General features: G+C 40.3%; 1 protein-coding gene across 2 annotated transcripts; it reads right to left on the bottom strand.

The window, feature by feature from the left end:
- Nucleotides 1–1,879: 1,879 nt before the first annotated feature.
- LOC112221986 (calcitonin gene-related peptide type 1 receptor) lies at nucleotides 1,880–18,983 on the bottom strand. 2 transcript variants are annotated; one of them, XM_024384488.2, is made up of 13 exons: nucleotides 18,677–18,983; nucleotides 9,454–9,508; nucleotides 9,228–9,378; nucleotides 8,467–8,574; nucleotides 8,236–8,348; nucleotides 5,526–5,617; nucleotides 5,096–5,222; nucleotides 4,761–4,914; nucleotides 3,898–3,958; nucleotides 3,667–3,733; nucleotides 3,247–3,465; nucleotides 3,021–3,062; nucleotides 1,880–2,851 (listed from the first exon to the last, which is right to left on the bottom strand). In XM_024384488.2, the coding sequence occupies exons 2-13, from the start codon at nucleotides 9,502–9,504 to the stop codon at nucleotides 2,588–2,590; spliced, it is 1,449 nt and encodes a 482-aa protein (XP_024240256.1). In that variant the 5' UTR covers nucleotides 9,505–9,508; nucleotides 18,677–18,983; the 3' UTR covers nucleotides 1,880–2,587. The 2 variants fall into 2 exon arrangements, with proteins under 2 accessions (XP_024240256.1, XP_042159811.1); XM_042303877.1 differs by lacking the exon at nucleotides 18,677–18,983 and adding an exon at nucleotides 18,090–18,236.
- Between the last annotated feature and the right edge of the window lie 353 nt (nucleotides 18,984–19,336).

Genomic DNA, 19,336 nt, shown 5'->3' with positions numbered 1-19,336 from the left:
ATTTTAATACATTGAGCGAATCAGACCTACATTGTAAAAAAAAATATCCCCAAAACCATTATTCAATGGACAAGAAAACTCTAGCACAAACCAAAATGATACATTTTTATTAAATTATTTTTTTACACTTAGAACACAATTTTTTTGGAAGTTAGTGGAATGTTTTTCATACACTGCATAGTAAATTCTCCCCACTACACACATACAGAGTATGCACAGTTCAACTGCAGCTCAGCGGTATAATACATGTATCCTCTTTGATTTTTCAAAGATTGTGTATAGCAACTCAATATACAAGATTCGCTAAAGCATAAGGAAGTAACACTGGATAAAAAGTGTTGTGTCAGACATAGGGCATTCCCTCATCACAGGTTCTACTATTAGAGATTCAAAGCACACACTTTTCCTCATTGTGTTGTATTCCTTATACACTGTCATCTTACTTGCCTCAGAGAACTTAACATTCAGCAGTCAGAACTATGCCAAGTTAAGCAGTCATTTCATGTTTCTAAAAAAGGCAAGCTTATGTAACACATTTAAATAATAAGTTCAACTTCATTAAAGTTACAGAAAATACTGATTAAAACTTTACAATATAGCCTTAGCCGTGTCAGTAATAAAAAATAATTAAAGGACACCAGAAATTCCTAATATACCAACACTTACAGTGCCAAGAGAAAGGATGTAACCCTAACAATAGACAAACAGTGTCTAATAACACACAAATTGTATTTTTCCTTGTCTATATTGAATACATAATTTAAACATTCAGTGTAGGTTGGATTAAGTATGTGAACCACTAGGCTAATGACTTCGCCAAAAGCTAATTGGAGTCAGCTAACTTGGGGTTCAATCAATGAGACGAGATTGGAGATGTTGGTTAGTGCTGCCTTGCCCTATAAAAAAACCTCAACATTTGAGTTTGCTATTGACAAGAAGTATTGCCTGATGTGAACCATGCCTCGAACAAAAGAGATCTCAGAATACCTAAGATTAAGAATTGTTGACTTGCATAAAGCTGGAAAGGGTTACCAAAGTATCTCTAAAAGCCTTGATGTTCATCAGTAAGACAAATTTCAGAACTGTTGCTACTCTCCCTAGGAGTGGCCATCCTGCAAAGATGACTGCAAGAGCACAGCACATAATGCTCAATGAGGTTAAGAAGAATCCTAGAGTGAGAATCCTAAATCATCTAAAGATTTACAAAAATCTCTGGAACAAGCTAACATCGCTGTTGACGAGTCTACGATACGTAAAACACTAAACAAGGATGGTGTTCATGGGAGGACACCACGGAAGAAGCCACTGCTGTCCAAAAAAAAACTGCAAGCTGCAAGTCTGAAGTTTGCAAAAGTGCACCTGGATGTTCCACAGCGCTACTGACAGAATATTCTGTGGACAAATAAAACTACAGTTGAGTTGTTTGGAAGGAACACACAACACTGTGTGGAGAAAAAGGCACAGCACACCAACATCAACCTCATCCCCACTGTAAAGTATGGTGGAGGGAGCATCGTGTTTGGGGCTGCTTTGCTGCCTCAGGGCCTGTACAGCGTGCTATAGTCGACGGAAAAATGTATTCCCAAGTTTATCAAGACATTTTGCCAGAGTATGTAAGGCTGTCTCCCAATTGAAGCTCAACAGAAGAAGTTGGGTGATGAAACAGGACATTGACCCAAAACAGAAGTAAATCAACAATAGAATGGTTTCAACAGAAGTCCTGACCTCAACACGATTGAGATGCTGTGGCATGACCTCGAGCAGTTCACACCAGACATTAAGAATATTGCTGAACTGAAACAGTTTTGTAAAGAATGGTCCTCCTGACTGTTGTGCAGATCTGAGCCGCAACTACAGAAAACGTTTGGTTGAGGTTATTGCTGCAAAAGGAGGGTAAACCAGTTATTAAATCCAAGGGTTCACATACTTTTCCCACCATGTGCTGTGAATGTTTACATGGTGTGTTCAATAAAGACAAACGTATAATTGTTTAAATCGTTTAAGCAGACTCTTTTGTCTGTGACCTAGATGAAGATCAGATAATTTTATGACCAATTTATGCAGAAATCCAGGTATTTTCAAAGGGTTCACATACTTTCTTGCCAGTGTATATACTGTCCAATATGCCCACAGGAATTGATTACATCAGACACTGATCGGCACTGAAGGCCAATATCAAACATTGCCAGAGATAGCCCTCTTTATCGGGTCATTTTATCACTGGGATTGTTCCATAATATCTTGTGCCTAAGGCCAAAATCAGCAACAATTAAAAGCTACAGTGAAATGTATATACGTCTGGTGGCAAATAATTGTCTGTAAGGTTTCAACTGGACCCTGTAAGCTGCTCATCCATTATCAGATGTCTGTATATGGGTTTTTGTCTGTGTGTTTGCATGTGTACCTTGTACACATTTGTGTGTATATTCTTACCACGTGTGTGATCCAACATTTACAATGACACAAAAGGTCATGGCCCCCCATTTTCTGCATTGATCAATTGTCTGTGGCCAATCTGTGAGTTTCGTGAGCCTGTTTGTCACAGCATCATGTGATGGTGCCTATGGGAAGTGACAGTGCAGTGCTATCAGATATCCGTGGCCTCCAGGATCCTGGGCGTGTCCATCTCCCCGTTGGTGCAGCGCTTGCCGTTGCTCTGTCCATTGGCTCGGTAGTGCACACTGCCACCTGGCTTAATGATGGTGTCCTCCTCAGGAGCGGTGAGCTCCAGGCTGACTGTAGCGCGACTCGTCTCGGTCCCAGAGGAGTTGGTGTTGTAGTGGGAGTAGGAATCTGTCCATTTCCACACCAGCTTGGTCTGTGCCCATTTCCTCCTAAGACATGCCTGCACCTATGGAACCAGACACGGAGTGGTTTAAGAGCAGCATAAATGCTAGCTTGAACATTCTCAGTAAATACATAAGAATTTCTGAATGATCATGATTATATTATTAAATAGAAATGTAAATTGTAATAGGTATACTGAGCTTAATAATCATATTTAAGATGCTGGCACTTACCTCTGCATTGTAAAAGCAGAATATAATTGCGACCAGGAGTCCCTACATAAAATAAAAGTAATTCAGTGAATATTGAGTGTGGAAAGGTTATACCAATGTTTTGAACACATGATACATACTGTATGTAGGCTAGTTATATTTATTTTGTAAGGCACTGTCTATGCTACCAAACATCGATTTAGGTTTGTATAGAATGGAACTGTGAGCAGCACCATCCAATCTATACCTGGAAATGTGCAAAAATGTTCATGATGAACTCGTAGATGGCCCTGGCCTTACGTCCCTCTGGCCTCCAGGGAACCAGGATGAACTGGGCTCCCAGCAGAGGGATCAGGATGAGAGTGGCTCTCACCACCTTCATATAGGCATTAGACTCTGCACTGTGGGTCACCTGCAGCTTGGTGATCAACACACGCACTATATTGAGCAGGAAGAACAGGTTCACCTGGAGAGAGAGTGTAGAAGAGGAAGAGGAATAGAGTGAGTGAATTGAGTGATTGCATTCAGTGATCGATTGTTTTCCATGAGCAATTGGGTACTTGCAATTCAAACCAAATACTAGATTTAAAAAATACATTTGAGAACTGTTTGAGAACACTTTGGTTTCTATTTCTGCTAAATGTTTGTTTTGGTAGTGCAGAATCACCAGCAGGGCAGCATGGACAGGCCCATGGATGATGTAGAGCAGGTGTGTGTCGGAACTGATCCAGCATCTGGGAGACAGAGACAAACCTGAGCTCAACTGAGACAGAAACATCTGATTCTGAGTTTAACTGACATATCAGTAACTGACAATGTTCTAATGCAGTATAAAACGCAGAATGTCAATCTATGACACTAATATGCACTGTATTCAGAGGGAGTTGTGACACATTACCTGTCATCATAGAAGAGCCCACGTGCCACAGCATGTGTGATGGCAGGAATGATGGGGAAGCCTGGGAGAGAGACGGAGGATTTCATGACTGTCAAGCTTCCATAAGGCCTTCATAGATATGACATAACAAATGGAGCTCTCCTCGGGGACCCCCAGACATTTCACAATTTTGTTGTAGCTCTGAACTAAGCTCACCTGATTCACCTATTCAAGGGCTTGATTAGTTGACAAGTTGAATCAGGTGTGCTAGCTCTGGTATAGATCGAATGGGCATCCCAGAGGAGAGGTTCAAGAACTGATAAGGCACAGGCGGCTGGTGGCACCTTATTTGGGGAGGATAGACTCATGGTAATGGCTGGAACTGAATAAATGGTATATCAAACACGCAGTTTCCATGTGTTAGATACCAATCATTCACTCAATGTGATAGAGATATGAAAGCATAGAAGACTCATTGCACATTATGTAAGGGGAACTGCACCTCCTTACCTTCAGGCTATGCCAAAACACTACATCCCAACCGTTCCACCACCTCTGGTCTCTTAGCTCTCCCACCCCTACGGGAGGGTGGCTCCCGCTCAGCCCAGCCAAAGCTATTCTCTGTCCTGGCAGCCCAATGGTGGAACCATCTTCCCCCTTAAGTCAGGTACAGAGGAGTCCCTGCCTATCTTGCGAAAACTTCTGAAACCTTACCCCGAGTATCTTACATAACTCACGGCACCCCGGGCCTCTGATACATTGACATTTTAGTAATTTAAGTCAATTATGTGCTAGGGGATCAGGATGGTCAAACAACAATGAATATCAGACAGCAGAGCAGGACAGCAATTTGAAAAGTGAAAAATAAAGATGTAGTCACTCACCCCAACCCAGGACATAGTACCAGCCCAGCTTCTGCTCTCCCACAAACACAGCCACGATGATGAGAGTGTGCAGGTAGATCCCCTCACACAGCATCCAGAAGTAGTTGGATCCAAACGTATACTGGTTCAGGACTGTCAGGATCTTGCATCCAATCTGAGAGAGAACAACACAGGGAGAAGCCTCAGGACAGAGGTTGTTTTTATAAAATGCTAAACTTTAAGCGGTCACTGGCACTCATTTACACACATTGTGGAGTGTAGCACCTCAAAATGTTCACCAACAGAGTTCAACTAGTAGCTATTTCACCCTGATGGTAGAGGTGCACAGTACTTACAGGGTTGCTGGCCCCTAGCTGCTGGTTGTTGGCTACAGCAGAGAGCCAGATGACAGTGCAGATGGAGTTGAAGATAAAGGACAGAAACATGTTCTTATGGAGGGAGATCCTCTGGCAGCTCAGACTCCTAATGGGAGGATTAGAACAGAGAGAGGCACACTTAGGAAACAAACAAGTGTGTAAATGTATCTACACTGGCTCGTATATGGTCATAGGAAAAGCTCAGTCTTTCATTTGACTATGTGAATTAATGTTTGCAATGTAGGGAACAACCGAAGACCTCTGTTTAGAATAGAGGGCTCTGGTGTAGGAAGAGCAATACAAACAAAATCACTTTGATTAGAGGGTGTACAGTGAAAAGGTACACTAAAGTGACATTCAGAGCACAGTCTATCTGGTGGGTCCATAGATGAAACAATGCATGACTCACTTGAAGTAGGAGAAGATGCAGAGTGAGATGATGAGAGACACCACAGACAATCCATGTCCCACAATGGCCAAGTAGTACAAGCTAAACGCAAACTGGGCAAGAAGGGGAAGCATTAATTCCCTTCTTTAACCTGGTAAACTCAGACACCATCTGGTGGTATTTTCTAAACGACACATAACATGTAAACTCCCTTCATTAAATACATTTAGACTTCAAAAAGTCCAAGAAACGCATGCCTAGTATTGTTAGAAAAGGTAAGAACTGTGGGATTCTGATACAGGTGTACAGCAACAACGTTCCCAAAATTGGCCCCATGTTAGGGAATAAGACATTTTAAAGTCTAGGTTTGAAATAAAATATGTCACAATTACCATTCCAAAAGGATACATTTTTTGTCATATATTTTTCCTGGCACTCAAAACATGTGCAAATTCCTATAGTAAGACAGCCATTTTAAAAGTGCAGGCCCGATGCAACGTGCCATGCCTTCTTACAGGAATGCTATGCATACAGTGCCTTCAGAAGTTATTCACTCCCCTTGACTTTTTCCACATTTTCTTGTTTTACAACCTGAATTTATAATGTATTAAATTGAGATTGTGTCACTGGCCTATAATGTCAAAGGAGAATTGTTGTTGTTTAGAAATTAATGAATGATGTTTACAAATTAATGAAAAATCAAGTGCGGAAATGTCTTGAGTCAATAAGTATTCAACCCCTTTGTTATGGCAAGCCTAAATAAGTTCAGGAGTAAAAATGTGCTTAACAAGTCACATAATAAGTTGCATGGACACTTGAATGACTACCTCATCGCTGTACCCCACACATACAGATAATTGTAAGGTCCCTCAGTTGAGCAGTGAATGTAAACCTTAGTCAACCACAAAGACCTGGGAGGTTTTTAAATGCCTCGTAAAGAAGGGCACCCATTGCTAGATGGGTAAAAAAATTAAAAAGCAGGCATTGAATCTTTGAGTGTGGTGAAGTTATTAGTTACACTTTGTATGGAGTATCAATACACCCAGTCACTACAAAGATACAGGCGTCCTTCCTAACTCAGTTGCCGGAGAGGACGGAAACCACTCAGGGATTTCACCATGAGGCCAATAGTGAGGCCAATTTAAAACAGGTTTTTTTTAAAGTTTAATGGCTGTGATAGGAGAAAACTGATGGATCAACATTGTAGTTACTACACAATACTAAACTTAATGAAAATAAGGAGGAAGCCAAAACATGCATCCTGTTTGGAATATAGCACTCAAGTAAAACTGAAAAAATGTGGATAAGAAATTTACTTTATTCCCAGAATACAAAGTGTGATGTCTGGGGCAAATACAACAAATCACTAACACTTCATATTTTCAAGCATGGTGATGGCAGCATCATGTTATGGGTATGCTTGTCATAGGCAAGGGCTAGGGTGTTTTTTAAGATGAAAATAAAATAAAGAGTGCTAAGCACAGGAAAAATCCTAGAGGAAAACCTGGTTGTCTGCATTAAAACAGACACTGGTAGGCAAATGTACCTTTCAGCAAGACAATAACCTAAATCACAAGGCCAAATATACACCAAGAGGATATTGAATGTTGCTGTGGCCTAGTTACAATTGACTAAAATCGGCTTGAAAATCTATGGCAAGTCTTGAAAATGGCTGTCTAGCAATGATCAACAACCAACTTGACAGAGCTTGAAGAATTAAAAAAAATAATAATGTGCAAATATTGTGCAATCCAGGTGTGCAAAGCTCTTCGACTTACCCAGAAAGGCTCAGCTGTTATCACTGCCAACGGTGATTCTAACATTGACTCAGGGGTGTGAATACTTATGTTAATGAGATATTTCAGTATTTAATTTGAAATCAAATTTGCAAACATTTCTAAAGACACGTTTTCATATTGTTATTATGGCGTATTGTGTGTTGAATGTGTGAGAAAACAATTTCATCCATTTTTAATTCAGGCTGAAGGCACTGTATAAGGAGAAAGCTGAAGTCATAACATGTAATCAACTCATGTCAGATTCCCAGTTCGTCCACTAGAAGATCACATGACATGACCACTTGAAACTAGAGGCGTCTGGTTTGGGTAGTACCTCAGTCCAAAAATGGCTGAACGGATTTTCAAGCCTGACATTTTAAAATGACCCAAAAGTTATCATTTAAAAAAAATGTAACAGACATGTGAAGGAAATGAAAAGTTATTTTACGATTCATTTTTCTCATTGGAAACAAGAGATCAACAGCGAATATGGAGGATGCATTCAAGGTCATGACAATAATGTGGATGGGGAAAAAAATGTATTGCTTTATGGTGACCACCAGGGTGTACTCTTTCCATTCATACAACGTTTTTGCACTTTTGGTGACTTGACCTAAATTACATTCTCTATTACTATGACCATAGCATAGCACATGATTTATGGCCTACGGGAGGATTCTTATGACATCGCCAGTAGTAAGATTTGAGCCAGATTTCCAAAAATACAAGTGCTGTAGCTTTCGAAAGATATGCCACTTTCTATTTTCTGACTGAAATTGACAGAGTGGGTAGCAGTTAAGCTCCGTGGGCCCAAAACAACCCTCAGAGTTTAACAGGTGTTAACTAAATAAACACAATAGAGAGAGATGAACTTAAAAACAATCACTAAATTGACTAACAAAATTGTCTAAGCCACTGTCAAAATTACTAAACAAGTTGGCTTAGAAGTATACCGTCAGTTTGTCCTTAGTGTACATCTGACACTGGGTGTAATTGGACCAAATACGGCTGCTCTCAGGGTGACGAAACCACTGTCCGTCCGAGTTGCACACTTTAGTTGCTTTCTCTGTTTGAATGGACACAGGGAGAGGATGGGTGTCAAAAAAACACTTCAGGCGAGGCATCATTATTAAATATCAAGTCAGTTTAATTGTGATTGTTAGATGTGTGGCTGGGCTGTTTACCCGAGGGGTCAAAGTCCTGGAAGTACACAGGGCAGAGCTGCATGGCCGTGCCAGGTGCAGAGTCATCCCAACACAGCCAGCCGTCCCACGTGCGGTTACAGAATGTGCCTGCAAGGGGTGACAACAGAAGAGTAGCTGTGTACAGTGTATTATAGTAATGCATCTGTTCCATATTTCAAATGTTTAGGTTCATTGCCTTTGTTATCTCTGAACTGTTTTATTATATCATGGACATAATATAAAGAGAGTGACATTGTTAGTGATATTAGAACTTCTAAAACGTCTAAAAAACCTAGGGCTAAATCTGTCACCATAAAATACAGTGTTGAGACACTTAAGACAAAGTGAAAACGGTCTCTTATTCCCTGTGAATGTCATGCGAAAGCAGAGTAATGAAAAAAGATCAAAAAAGCAGACACCTGTTAAATGTTTATAATGTCTCTTCAAAATATATTATTTACTACATTGAAAATAGTATAAATGCATTTAAAACAGAGAAACAGCTACATGTGCAAACAAAAGTCACTTTAAAAAAAACAGTCCTAGTGAACAATACAATGAAGTCTGTGTCCAGGTTGTATGTACAGAAATAGAGTGCAAAACAGCATTTCAAAAGCCTTTATTTAGTGAGGTTGAGATACAGGGGCAGCTTGGACACAAAGACCACTCCTTTCAGACCTGAGGGTAGTCACTTCCCTTCCCCCCTGACCTGCACCACGCCGCTATATTGTATGTGTGTGCACGTGTGTGTAGTGCCTCACCAGCTTCATTGCGTGGTGGGTCATAGATGATCTTCAGGTAGCACTCAAACTGAGCTGAGAGGATCTGGCTGCGGGTCACGGTGGTCGACAAAGGGATGTTGGGCACCTCCTCGGATGCCAGCATGGTCCCCACATCTTCACAGTGGCATACCTATTGGATGTTTAACAGCCCCTTTTATATAGTTTCTAAATCAGACAAAAACACACATATTCAGGAGTCTCTCACCTCAACGGCCAGTAGAAGCACCGGAAGCCATAGCGCTGGGATCCTCCACATTTTTCTATATGGGACAAAGAGAGGTGTTGCCAGTGAGCATAGGTGAACTACAGTGGCTTGTGAAAGTAGTCACCCCCTTTGGAAATTGTCCTATTTGTTTGCCTTACAACCTGGAATTAAAATAGATTTTTGTGGGGTTTGTATCATTTGATTTACACAACGTGCCTACCACTTTGAAGATGCAAAATCTTTGTGAAACAAGACAACAACAAAAAACCTGAAAACTTGAGCGTGCATAACTATTCACCCCCCCAAGGTCAATACTTTGTAGAGCCACCTTTTGCAGCAATTACAGCTGCAAGTCTCTTGGGGTATGTCCCTATAAGCTTGGCACATCTAGCCACTGGGATTTTTGCCCATTCTACAAGGCAAAACTGCTCCAGCTCCTTGAAGTTGGATGGGTTCAGCTTGTGTACAGCAATCTTTAAGTAATACCACAGATTCTCAATTGGATTGAGGTCTGGGCTTTGACTAGGACATTTAAATGTTCCCCTTACACCACTCGAGTGTTGCTTTAGAAGTAATCTTAGGGTTATTGTCCTGCTGGAAGGTGAACCTCTGTCCCAGTCTTAAATCTCTGGAAGACTGAAGAAACAGGTTTCCCTCAAGGATTTCCCTTTATTTAGCACCATCCATCATTCCTTCCATTCTTACCAGTTTCCCAGTCCCTGCCGATGAAAAACATCCCCACAGCATGATGCTACCAGCACGGTTCACCTTGAGGATGTTGTCCTCAGGGTGATGAGAGGTGTTGGGTTTGTGCCAGACATAGCGTTTTCCTTGATGGACAAAAAACTACATTTTAGTCTCATCTGACCAGAGTACCTTCTTCCAAATGTTTGGGGAGTCTCCCACATGGCGAACACCAAATGTGTTTGCTTATTTTTTTCATTAAGCAATGTATTTTTTCTGGCCACTCTTCCGTAAAGCCCAGCTCTGTGGAGTGTACGGCTTAAAGGGTCCTATGGACAGATACTCCAATCTCCACTGTGGAGCTTTGCAGCTCCTTATCTTTGGTCTCTTTGTTGCCTCTCTGATTAATGCCCCCATTGCCTGGTCTGTGAGTTTTGGTGGGCGGCCCTCTCTTGGCAGGTTTGTTGTGGTGCCATATTCTTTCAATTTTTTAATAATGGATTTAATGGTGCTCTGTGGGATGTTCAAAGTGTGAAAAAAAATTATAAGCCAACTCTGATCTGTACTTCTCCACAACTTTGTCCCCAACCTGTTTGGCGAGCTCCTTGGTTACCATGGTGCCACTTGCTTGGTGGTGCTGCAGACTCTGGGGCCTTTCAGAATTTTGACTGATTTTTGACTGACAGACAGACAGACAGAGACAGACAGACAGACAGACGTGACACTTAAATAAAGTTGACCTGTGTGCAAACTAACTAATTATGTGACTTCTTAAGGTAATTGGTTGCACCAGATCTTATTTAGGGGCTTCATAGCAAAGGGGGTGAATACATATGCACGCACCACTTCTGTTTGGAATTTTTTTGAAACGTGTTCTTTTTTTCATCACACCAATTTGGACTATTTTGTGTATGTCCATTATATGAAATGCAAATTAAAGAAACTAATTACAGGTTGTAATGCAACAAAATAGGAAAAACGCCAAGGGGGATTAATACTTTTGCAAGGCACTGTATGACGAGAGGAATCACAAGCATGGAAATAGTAGAGGGGAGCGGCTGCATTTCTAACTGATATACTTCTATGGTCTGGTTCATGGTAGAAATTATTTGCAGCAATAGCTCCCTTTGAATGGACCACTCAACAGTAATTGGCCATACTATATGAGACAACATAAATACATGTTTGTTTATGTGTATGTGCTGACGGAACACACATTGCAGGGTCTCAGACAGGATGTCTACTCAAAACAGGTCACAGTCGTTCCGCCCATGGTCAGGGAACGTGCATATTTATAATACCAAGAAAGACGAGGATGTTTATTTGAAGATCGCTGAAATCTGATGTAAAAGTATACAAAGCTTGTCCCTCGTGAAATCCACACTCTTCTTACAAAATGTTAATTCACTAACCCAGCAAAAAGAAACCTTTTGAATTATAAAGCACAGTCAAATTCCAGCTGGAACGGGAACATAGAAGTATTGATCTTTGAGTACTAAGATACATATGAAAACATATTTTTAGTGAGTTATTAAAAAATGATGAGTGTAAAACATGAGCAAAGGGAGAGAAAGACCAGAGGAAAAGAGAGGATAGAATGTGGAATGCTTTGGAGCTGTGGGGGAAGACTGTTAGTAAGGGAGGATGTCACACACTTCCAGCTCTCTCACTCCTTACCCCGGGTTCTTTGCAAATGTCATAACTGTCAATGGTCACACAGAGATGGGTGTGGATCACAATCTAAGAAGGGAGCCACAGCATCTTACTGCAGCTCTGCTCTAGATCTCTTGTAAATTGTCTTTGACCTTTTATCTGTGACCATGGGTGTAGGATAGAGCGATAAAAGAGAGGAATACAGAGAGAGAGGGGGGGGTGGTAAGACCTGGTACAGAGGCAGAACACAAGCCCAATGGCTGACCCCTATGGCAGGACAATTCACAGAGGCGCACGGTTGGCCCAGAAACTCAATACACTGGTGTAGTCTATATATAGGGTCCACTCTCTTCAATGGCTTGTCACCTGATCAAAGTCCCAGGAGGGACACAGGTGTCACACTTGTTCAATAGTGTTCTCATACAACACCCTTTCATAATCAAGCAACGTTCCCATTTCCTTTGTCTGTAACACTACTATTTGCCTCCTATACAAGGTAAACAAACACACTGAGTAAAAACTTCTTTTTTATTAAATAATTTGTAGTAGTAATATGATTTTGTCATTTGCTAACAATACAACTAACTATCACTTAATCAAACTGCTCAAAACTGATGTAGTGCCTAGTTAACATATATAGTTTGATAACTGCTAAACACTGTCAGTTTCTATAGTTTCACTTCACAAATGTATCAATTTGACATCCATTTATGTTTGAAGGTAAAACCAAATCTATGGATAAGGCTGTAAATACTACATCATCATTCTCCATCAGGCAGTGTGCTGGTGTAGTTCTATATCTCTTCAATGGCTTGTCACCTGACCAAAGTCCCAGGACGGACACTGGTGTCACAAGTGCTCAGTAGTGATCTCATTCAACGCTATACAACACCCTTTCACAATCAAGCAACTTCCCATTCCCTTTCAGTCTGTAAAACTGCTATTTGCCTCCTATGCCAAGGAAAACAAACTGAAATGAGAACTGTAATTACAGTCTGGTTGTTATCATGAACTGAGTAGTAATGAGCAGGATATTACATCCTGATGATATCAATTAATCAGACTTGTTTCACTATATAAAAAATGTCAAGTGTCACATGACACGAGCCCTAGAGAGAGAGAGACGCACACAGGGAAATCAATCAGATTGTTACAGAAATTAAAACCTCCTATTAGACATATTGGGAAAATGAAACAAAAACAAATGATATACCAAATTGCTATTCGGCCCTAAAAAGAGATTATAAATTAGCAGAATCGCTCTACCCTGTCAGAAATACAAAACAGAAACAACATGACCAGATACAAGCTCAGTGACCACCAATACAGTACCACAGAATGAGTACTAATACCCATAAAACCTAGGGGTCAAACAAGGAAATGATTCCAATTGTTTTTCCACCATTCATTTTTCCTATAGGAGATTTTAGAAACACTTTAAATAAGGGCTTTTTCGTGTAGGCTTACCCTGGCGTGATGTTCTGATAACATTGTAAATCTCTAGGACAAGGTGACTTTGATCAATACATGTCTGTATTTATCCCCCCAAAATTAAAAGCGAATTAGCTGCTAATGTGGCTATCACAAAGAACTACAAATGTCATGATGATCTGGATGAGACTGCCAAATCGAGGAAAATGTAAGAATCTCTGGATTCTAATGTTTAACTACATTTAGTAATTAATAAATTGGCAACATTTCTTTAAAATCGACAATCGTCTGTCTTGTCCAAGTTTTAAATTGACAATACCTGTTAGCAAAGGTGTCAGCTAGAGATGACATGCAGGACTACAAATCCCTAGAGATGACATGCAGGAGCTTGCAGGGATTTGTAGTCTTGCATGATGTCTACTTTTAATCTAATTAGCATTTTCAAATCTGAGAGTAAATAGAGCTGAATATATCGATAAGACACTTTGTCCGAGAGAGATTTACATGGTTATCAAAACGTCACGCCAGGGTAAACCTACACATAGCACAGACCTAATTGTAAGTGCTTATAAAATTCCCTATGGGAAAAATTATTGGTGGAAAAAAGATTAAGAAAATGTCCCTGTTTGACCGCTAGGTTTTATGACACTTCCACTGTGGGGCTTTATTGGCTATAGAAAAAAGAGACACAAAAAGACTTGGCTACCCAAAGAGGAGTGTGTGTATGTAGTCAATGCACGACAGGGGAAGTAAAGATGGAGATGCACTTCCTCCGCCATTGAAAAAAATATTATTCAGAAAGAATCATTCTTTGAAGAAAATACTCAATTTATTTAAAATATATATATATTAAACCCAGAGGAAAAATGTTAAATACTCATTGACGAAGGAGTGTTGGCTCCTCTTGCAGCCAAATATGTATTTGCCACTCATTGCCTGACACTGGCCCAATTGCGATATTGCGCGTGACTAACACATTTCAGTTAATTACTATAGCTCTCGCCCTTGGGCCAATCAGTGTCATTTTGTAAATGCCGGATCTATGGCAAGACGCATAATTCATCCAAATTGAGTCAAAATCAGAACAGTGCTGTCTGAGGTATCGTGTGTGACGAAAGTACAGACTGAGACAGATCCACAATCTCCTCCCTAATTAAGCAGTAACACTCGCTATTTTTATTTCCATGATTATTATCCCAAATGGTAATGATGGTAGTTGTATCACAAATACAGGGACGATGATAATAGTAGTAATAGTGTTAGTAGCTAGAAATGATAGCTAGTAGTGGTAATAGGGATAGTTGTGGTATTAGTGTAAATAAAAGTGGTTGAAGCGTAATTTTTTTTGTAGTAATAGTAGTTTGATATTTTTCATGAGAGCGAGAGACCTTCAGTAATGTCAAATACATTTGAAACTTCACGCACAGTAAAACTTTTGTATGACTTAATAAAATAGTGGGGGGGAAAGGTGCCTGTCCATTGACAACTACACCAGAGCACACCAAAACGAAAATAAAAACAGCACTTCAAAAACAATATTTCACACGATAGCCTTCTGAATTTGCGAGAACTTTTCATTTTGATTTCGGCATAAATTAAAATGTCTCACTGACTTGTCCACGGATTGATATTTCAGCATTGTTTCAATGAAGAGTTTGGCGTTCGACGAGCCATGTGCGACATACACACAGGTACAAGCCTGCTAGAGTTAGCTGCAGGTGAACGAGCAATATCCACCGTCGTACTGTAGTATGTAGTATGGATAAAGTCTGAGCTGGAATGGGAAGCTAAGTGAAGCTGGCTAGCTTTAGCAGTATACCTCTCAGGCGCCTTGCAAGGCTATTGGCCCCTTAACCTGAGCCCTAATCTAGGTTAAGCAGAATGCCAACTCAAAACAGATAGTATCCTTGGGTTGCTGCATCCATTTTTTTAATGATATGTATGCCCATTGATTCTTAACAAATCTAAATTTAAATGCCTCAGCTTAGTTCAACTGTCATACCCCATCAGAACCTAAAACATGAGCTTGTTTTACTCCAATGTTTGTAAACAATGTGAATGGGAACAAACACTGTATAGCCTCAACATGGCTATGGTTACGATCATTGGTCATTCCTTGCATCTTTAGCTATGTCTATGAATTTGAGGTGACCGCTTTCTTATTGTTTCAATTAAGGATTCTAGCTTCAAGGAATTAATATAATTGGTCTACCAGCATCCCAGGTAGTTCACTTCATTCAATATATAATTGGTAAGTATAATACCTGTAGTTAAGCAAAAATGAATGCACTACACTATTTAGATGTATTTATTCACTGATTTGCAGACCAGGACAAACAGTTTCAAGATATGACTATATAAAAATGTAATTACTGCTAGAAACTGTCCCTTCATAACCACTCAGGAGGCTCTTCATAACCACTCAAGAAAATTCATGAAGTTGTCATTCCAGTCCAAGTCTTCTTTAAGGCGGACTCAGAGTTATTCTAAGCTTTGATATAGGACCATCAAATCAAAGTACTGTAACTTGTTTTAAATATCCTTGTGTTACATGTAACACTGAAGCGCTTTGCTAACCTCTTTATCAATGTACCATTTCAGTGTATGGATATTTTCAAGTTCACCCTTCCTTACATCATTTTCTACCAAAGAGGCCTGCCACTGGAAAAGTACAGATGTGACTAGAGTGTGTCTTGAACCATATTGAACATCTTGAATAATACCAACTTGTTTCAAGCAGACCACCATAGTCCCCGTGCCCAAGAACATCAAGGTAACCTGCCTAAATGACTATCGTCCCATAGCACTCACATCTATAGCCATGGAGTGCTTAGATAGGCTAGTCATGTCTCACATCAGCACCATCACCATCAGACCCTAGAGCCTCTTCCTCTATTACCTTTCCTTTTGCCTAGTCAATTTACCCCTATCTACAGTATATGTGAATAGCTACCTCAATGACCTTGTCCATCGACTCGGTATTGGTACTCCCTGTACATAGCCATGTTATTTTTACTCATTATTGTTATTCACTGTGTATTTATTCTCTGTGCCACTATTTCTATTTTATCTTTAAGGACCCGTAAGTAAGCATTTCACTGTTAGTCTTCACCTTAACTACCACAGTCACCAACATTTCCCTGAGCAGTTTGCCATTTCCTTTCCCAGTTTTTTTCTTTCTAACTTTCATTCAGATGTATTAATTCCTCTGAGACAGACCTTGATGACTACTTGGTTACTGAATCTCCACCCACACGTTAGAAGCATCTTTAACCATTTGACTTGAAGAGATGCTAATCATGCATTCCGTATTTCATGAAAATTATTTGGATTTCCCAGCTCCTTTGACGACCCCATGACCGCCGAGAGCAATGCATCTTTCTGTCCTTTAGGGCAGGGTTTCCCAACCCCCCTCCCTGGGTGCACATTTTGGTTTTTGTCCTAGAACTACATAGCGGATTCAAATAACCAACTTATCATCAAGCTTTGATTATTTAAATCAGTTGTGTACTGCTTGGGCAAAAAAACAAATCATGCACCCGAGTTAGGGAAACCCTGTTTTAGAGGCACATTATTTGAAGGTGGCTCTCTGACGCCAATTTGTTGTTTCTTGCCACAGAATGGTGGTAGTTGAGCTTAGGGACGACCTTTACACTTAATTTCCCCCCCTCTTTTGCTTACTGTAGGTCAGGCTGTCATAGCTCACTGACTAACTCACTGAGGAGAAGCCTGTTTATTTGTATTACAAAAGGGCTGCGGAGAGCCTCTCAGAATCCCAGGAAGGATGAAGTATGAGGAGGCCTCTCTTCCTCTGTTGTCCTGGCACTTCCACCCCCCTCGCCCAACAACCACAGGTTAAAAATAAGCTGTTAGCCTACACCTACACAAAGGCCTAGGGTTTTAGAGGGAAGTAAACTTTGAACTTCCATCATTAGGTGTCAGTAATATCATTTAACTCTTTTTAAACATATAACTGCCAGGACACGTGACTTTGATAAAACTAGAACAGTTATGTTATACAAGTCAACAACATACTGTGTGTAGGCCAACTTCAACTAATGTATGGACCACAGTGAAAAGTCTACTATGACATACGGAAGGTAGAGTATTCTTTACTTTTACTCTGATTCCATAAATCTCAGAGTCAACTTTTGTTTTCCAGGATTTTTCATAAAGCTGTCTATTGGTGAGTGATTATGGACTTTTCCCATAGCTGATCCAGAAATAGTTTTCCAAGCTTGGAGCCATGCCATACTGTTTTGCCAGAGAGGGAGACAGAGACAGAGAGAGATCAGACCGTCCACAACAGTTCCCCAACACACTGTCCCATCACTGTGATACCCCAAACAAACACTCTCCCACCGGCCATGGTGCCAGTAGGACTGGGTGGACATACTGCACCCACTCCAACACATACAAAAATATGATCCCTATTTTATGATCCAGATTTTGCCACCAACCATCCCCCCACTGTACTGATATCCATAACACTGACAGAGCAGGTATGACATGTTTCAGACCTCCTGTGGTTATATTACTGAAAGGGTTTATGCATCCCCCCCCAGCAGTTTATATACCATCCTGCTACTCAAAATAATCCATAGGTAACATTAACCCCTGGTCCCCCCAACTTCCACTACCCAGAAAAAGCAGTTAGTTCAGCACAGGGTCTTGGCATGATTGCAAAAGGGTTTTGCACTAAAGTAGCAGGCACAACACATACCACTCAACAGCTGCCTGGCAGGGGCAGTGTGTTCTAGGGCAAAGATATGTTGGAGGGCTGGGACTCCTGAACAGAACCATTAAAACCAGCAACACAATATGCACAAATAGAACAGACCTGGAAACACCTCAAGTTGCTTACTTACTGATAGCCTTTGATGCGAAGCCTTTAATGTTACATTTGAGTGAGATACAAAACAGTCACGTGCAGTATGTAATTGTGAAGGCACAACAGTCAAGGATATTCGTAATTTAATTTAACTTCCATCCTTTGTTCTTAGAAAGCCAACTTGTTGCAATAACCACGATCGCAGGCACATACGAGCACACACACAATTTAGATTTTTTTAAACTTAAATGTATACCCTCCAAATTCTCCAAACAAGGCAACCAACTGGCCAGGGCGTGTTTGTCATGCAGCCTGATTGGGGCGGGGTTACTTGGAGACTGCGCGTGCATTAGTGCCCAAAATGTGCCCATATGACCAAATGCATTTTATTTGTCTAATTGATATTGTTTAGTTGATAGGCTATTCATTTTTATTTTCTTAAAATGACACGGAATTCTTTTTCGCTGGGCATGCATAGGCTAATGACAGACAATCGCGTCTATGACAGTAAACATAGATATCACAATCTGTAGCTTGCAAAAAAAAACACAAAAAAAGCTCTTATAGTGTGTAAAGCAAAAACATTTGCAGCTATAATGGAAAATATGTCAAAAATACACATACCTTCAAAATTTGTTGGATGCTCTCTACTTTCCAAAATTTTCCCACCTTCACATGTGCCAGTGTAAACGTTTCAGGCACTGTGTCCAGTCCGCACCAAAGCATTGAATTGATAGCGGCGATTGTTGAGGGCGGTCCGTCTCAGGTTTTTTTTAATTTTTAATAATCAACGTGAAATTTGGATTTCAGAGCCTAATTGGTTATTTCTATGATTGAATCAGTGTTTCAATTTTTTGAAGCAATGCTTACACTGGTACTACCACTGTAAATTAGTTCGTCTGCAACTGACTGTTATGAGTCTTTTAGACTAGCAAGCTGCTGCTTCAGTCAAATTAAATATAAAACGCATGATTCATTGCTGAGGAGGGTGTGATTTTTTTGTAACAATTTCATGCGTTCCCAATTACATAAACATAGGCCTTGGTTGTCACTAGTTACTACAGCCACTGAGTACAAATAGTCTAGGCATATATTGTAAAAATTTATGAAAACAAAAATTAGCTTTTTGGTGTTCATTTAAGGTTATGGTTAAGCATACGGTGAACAGAGTGGTTAGGGTTACGTTTAAAATCAGATTTTAAGAAGATAAATTGTAGAAATAGGCCGGGTTTAGCCATAATTATGACTTTGTGTCTGTGGTAAATAGTGATTGGCTACTTATAA

Source organism: Oncorhynchus tshawytscha, linkage group LG22 (genome assembly GCF_018296145.1).
Source record: "Oncorhynchus tshawytscha isolate Ot180627B linkage group LG22, Otsh_v2.0, whole genome shotgun sequence".
Taxonomy (NCBI): Eukaryota; Metazoa; Chordata; class Actinopteri; order Salmoniformes; family Salmonidae; genus Oncorhynchus; species Oncorhynchus tshawytscha.
This window is presented reverse-complemented; position numbering and strand designations above follow the sequence as displayed.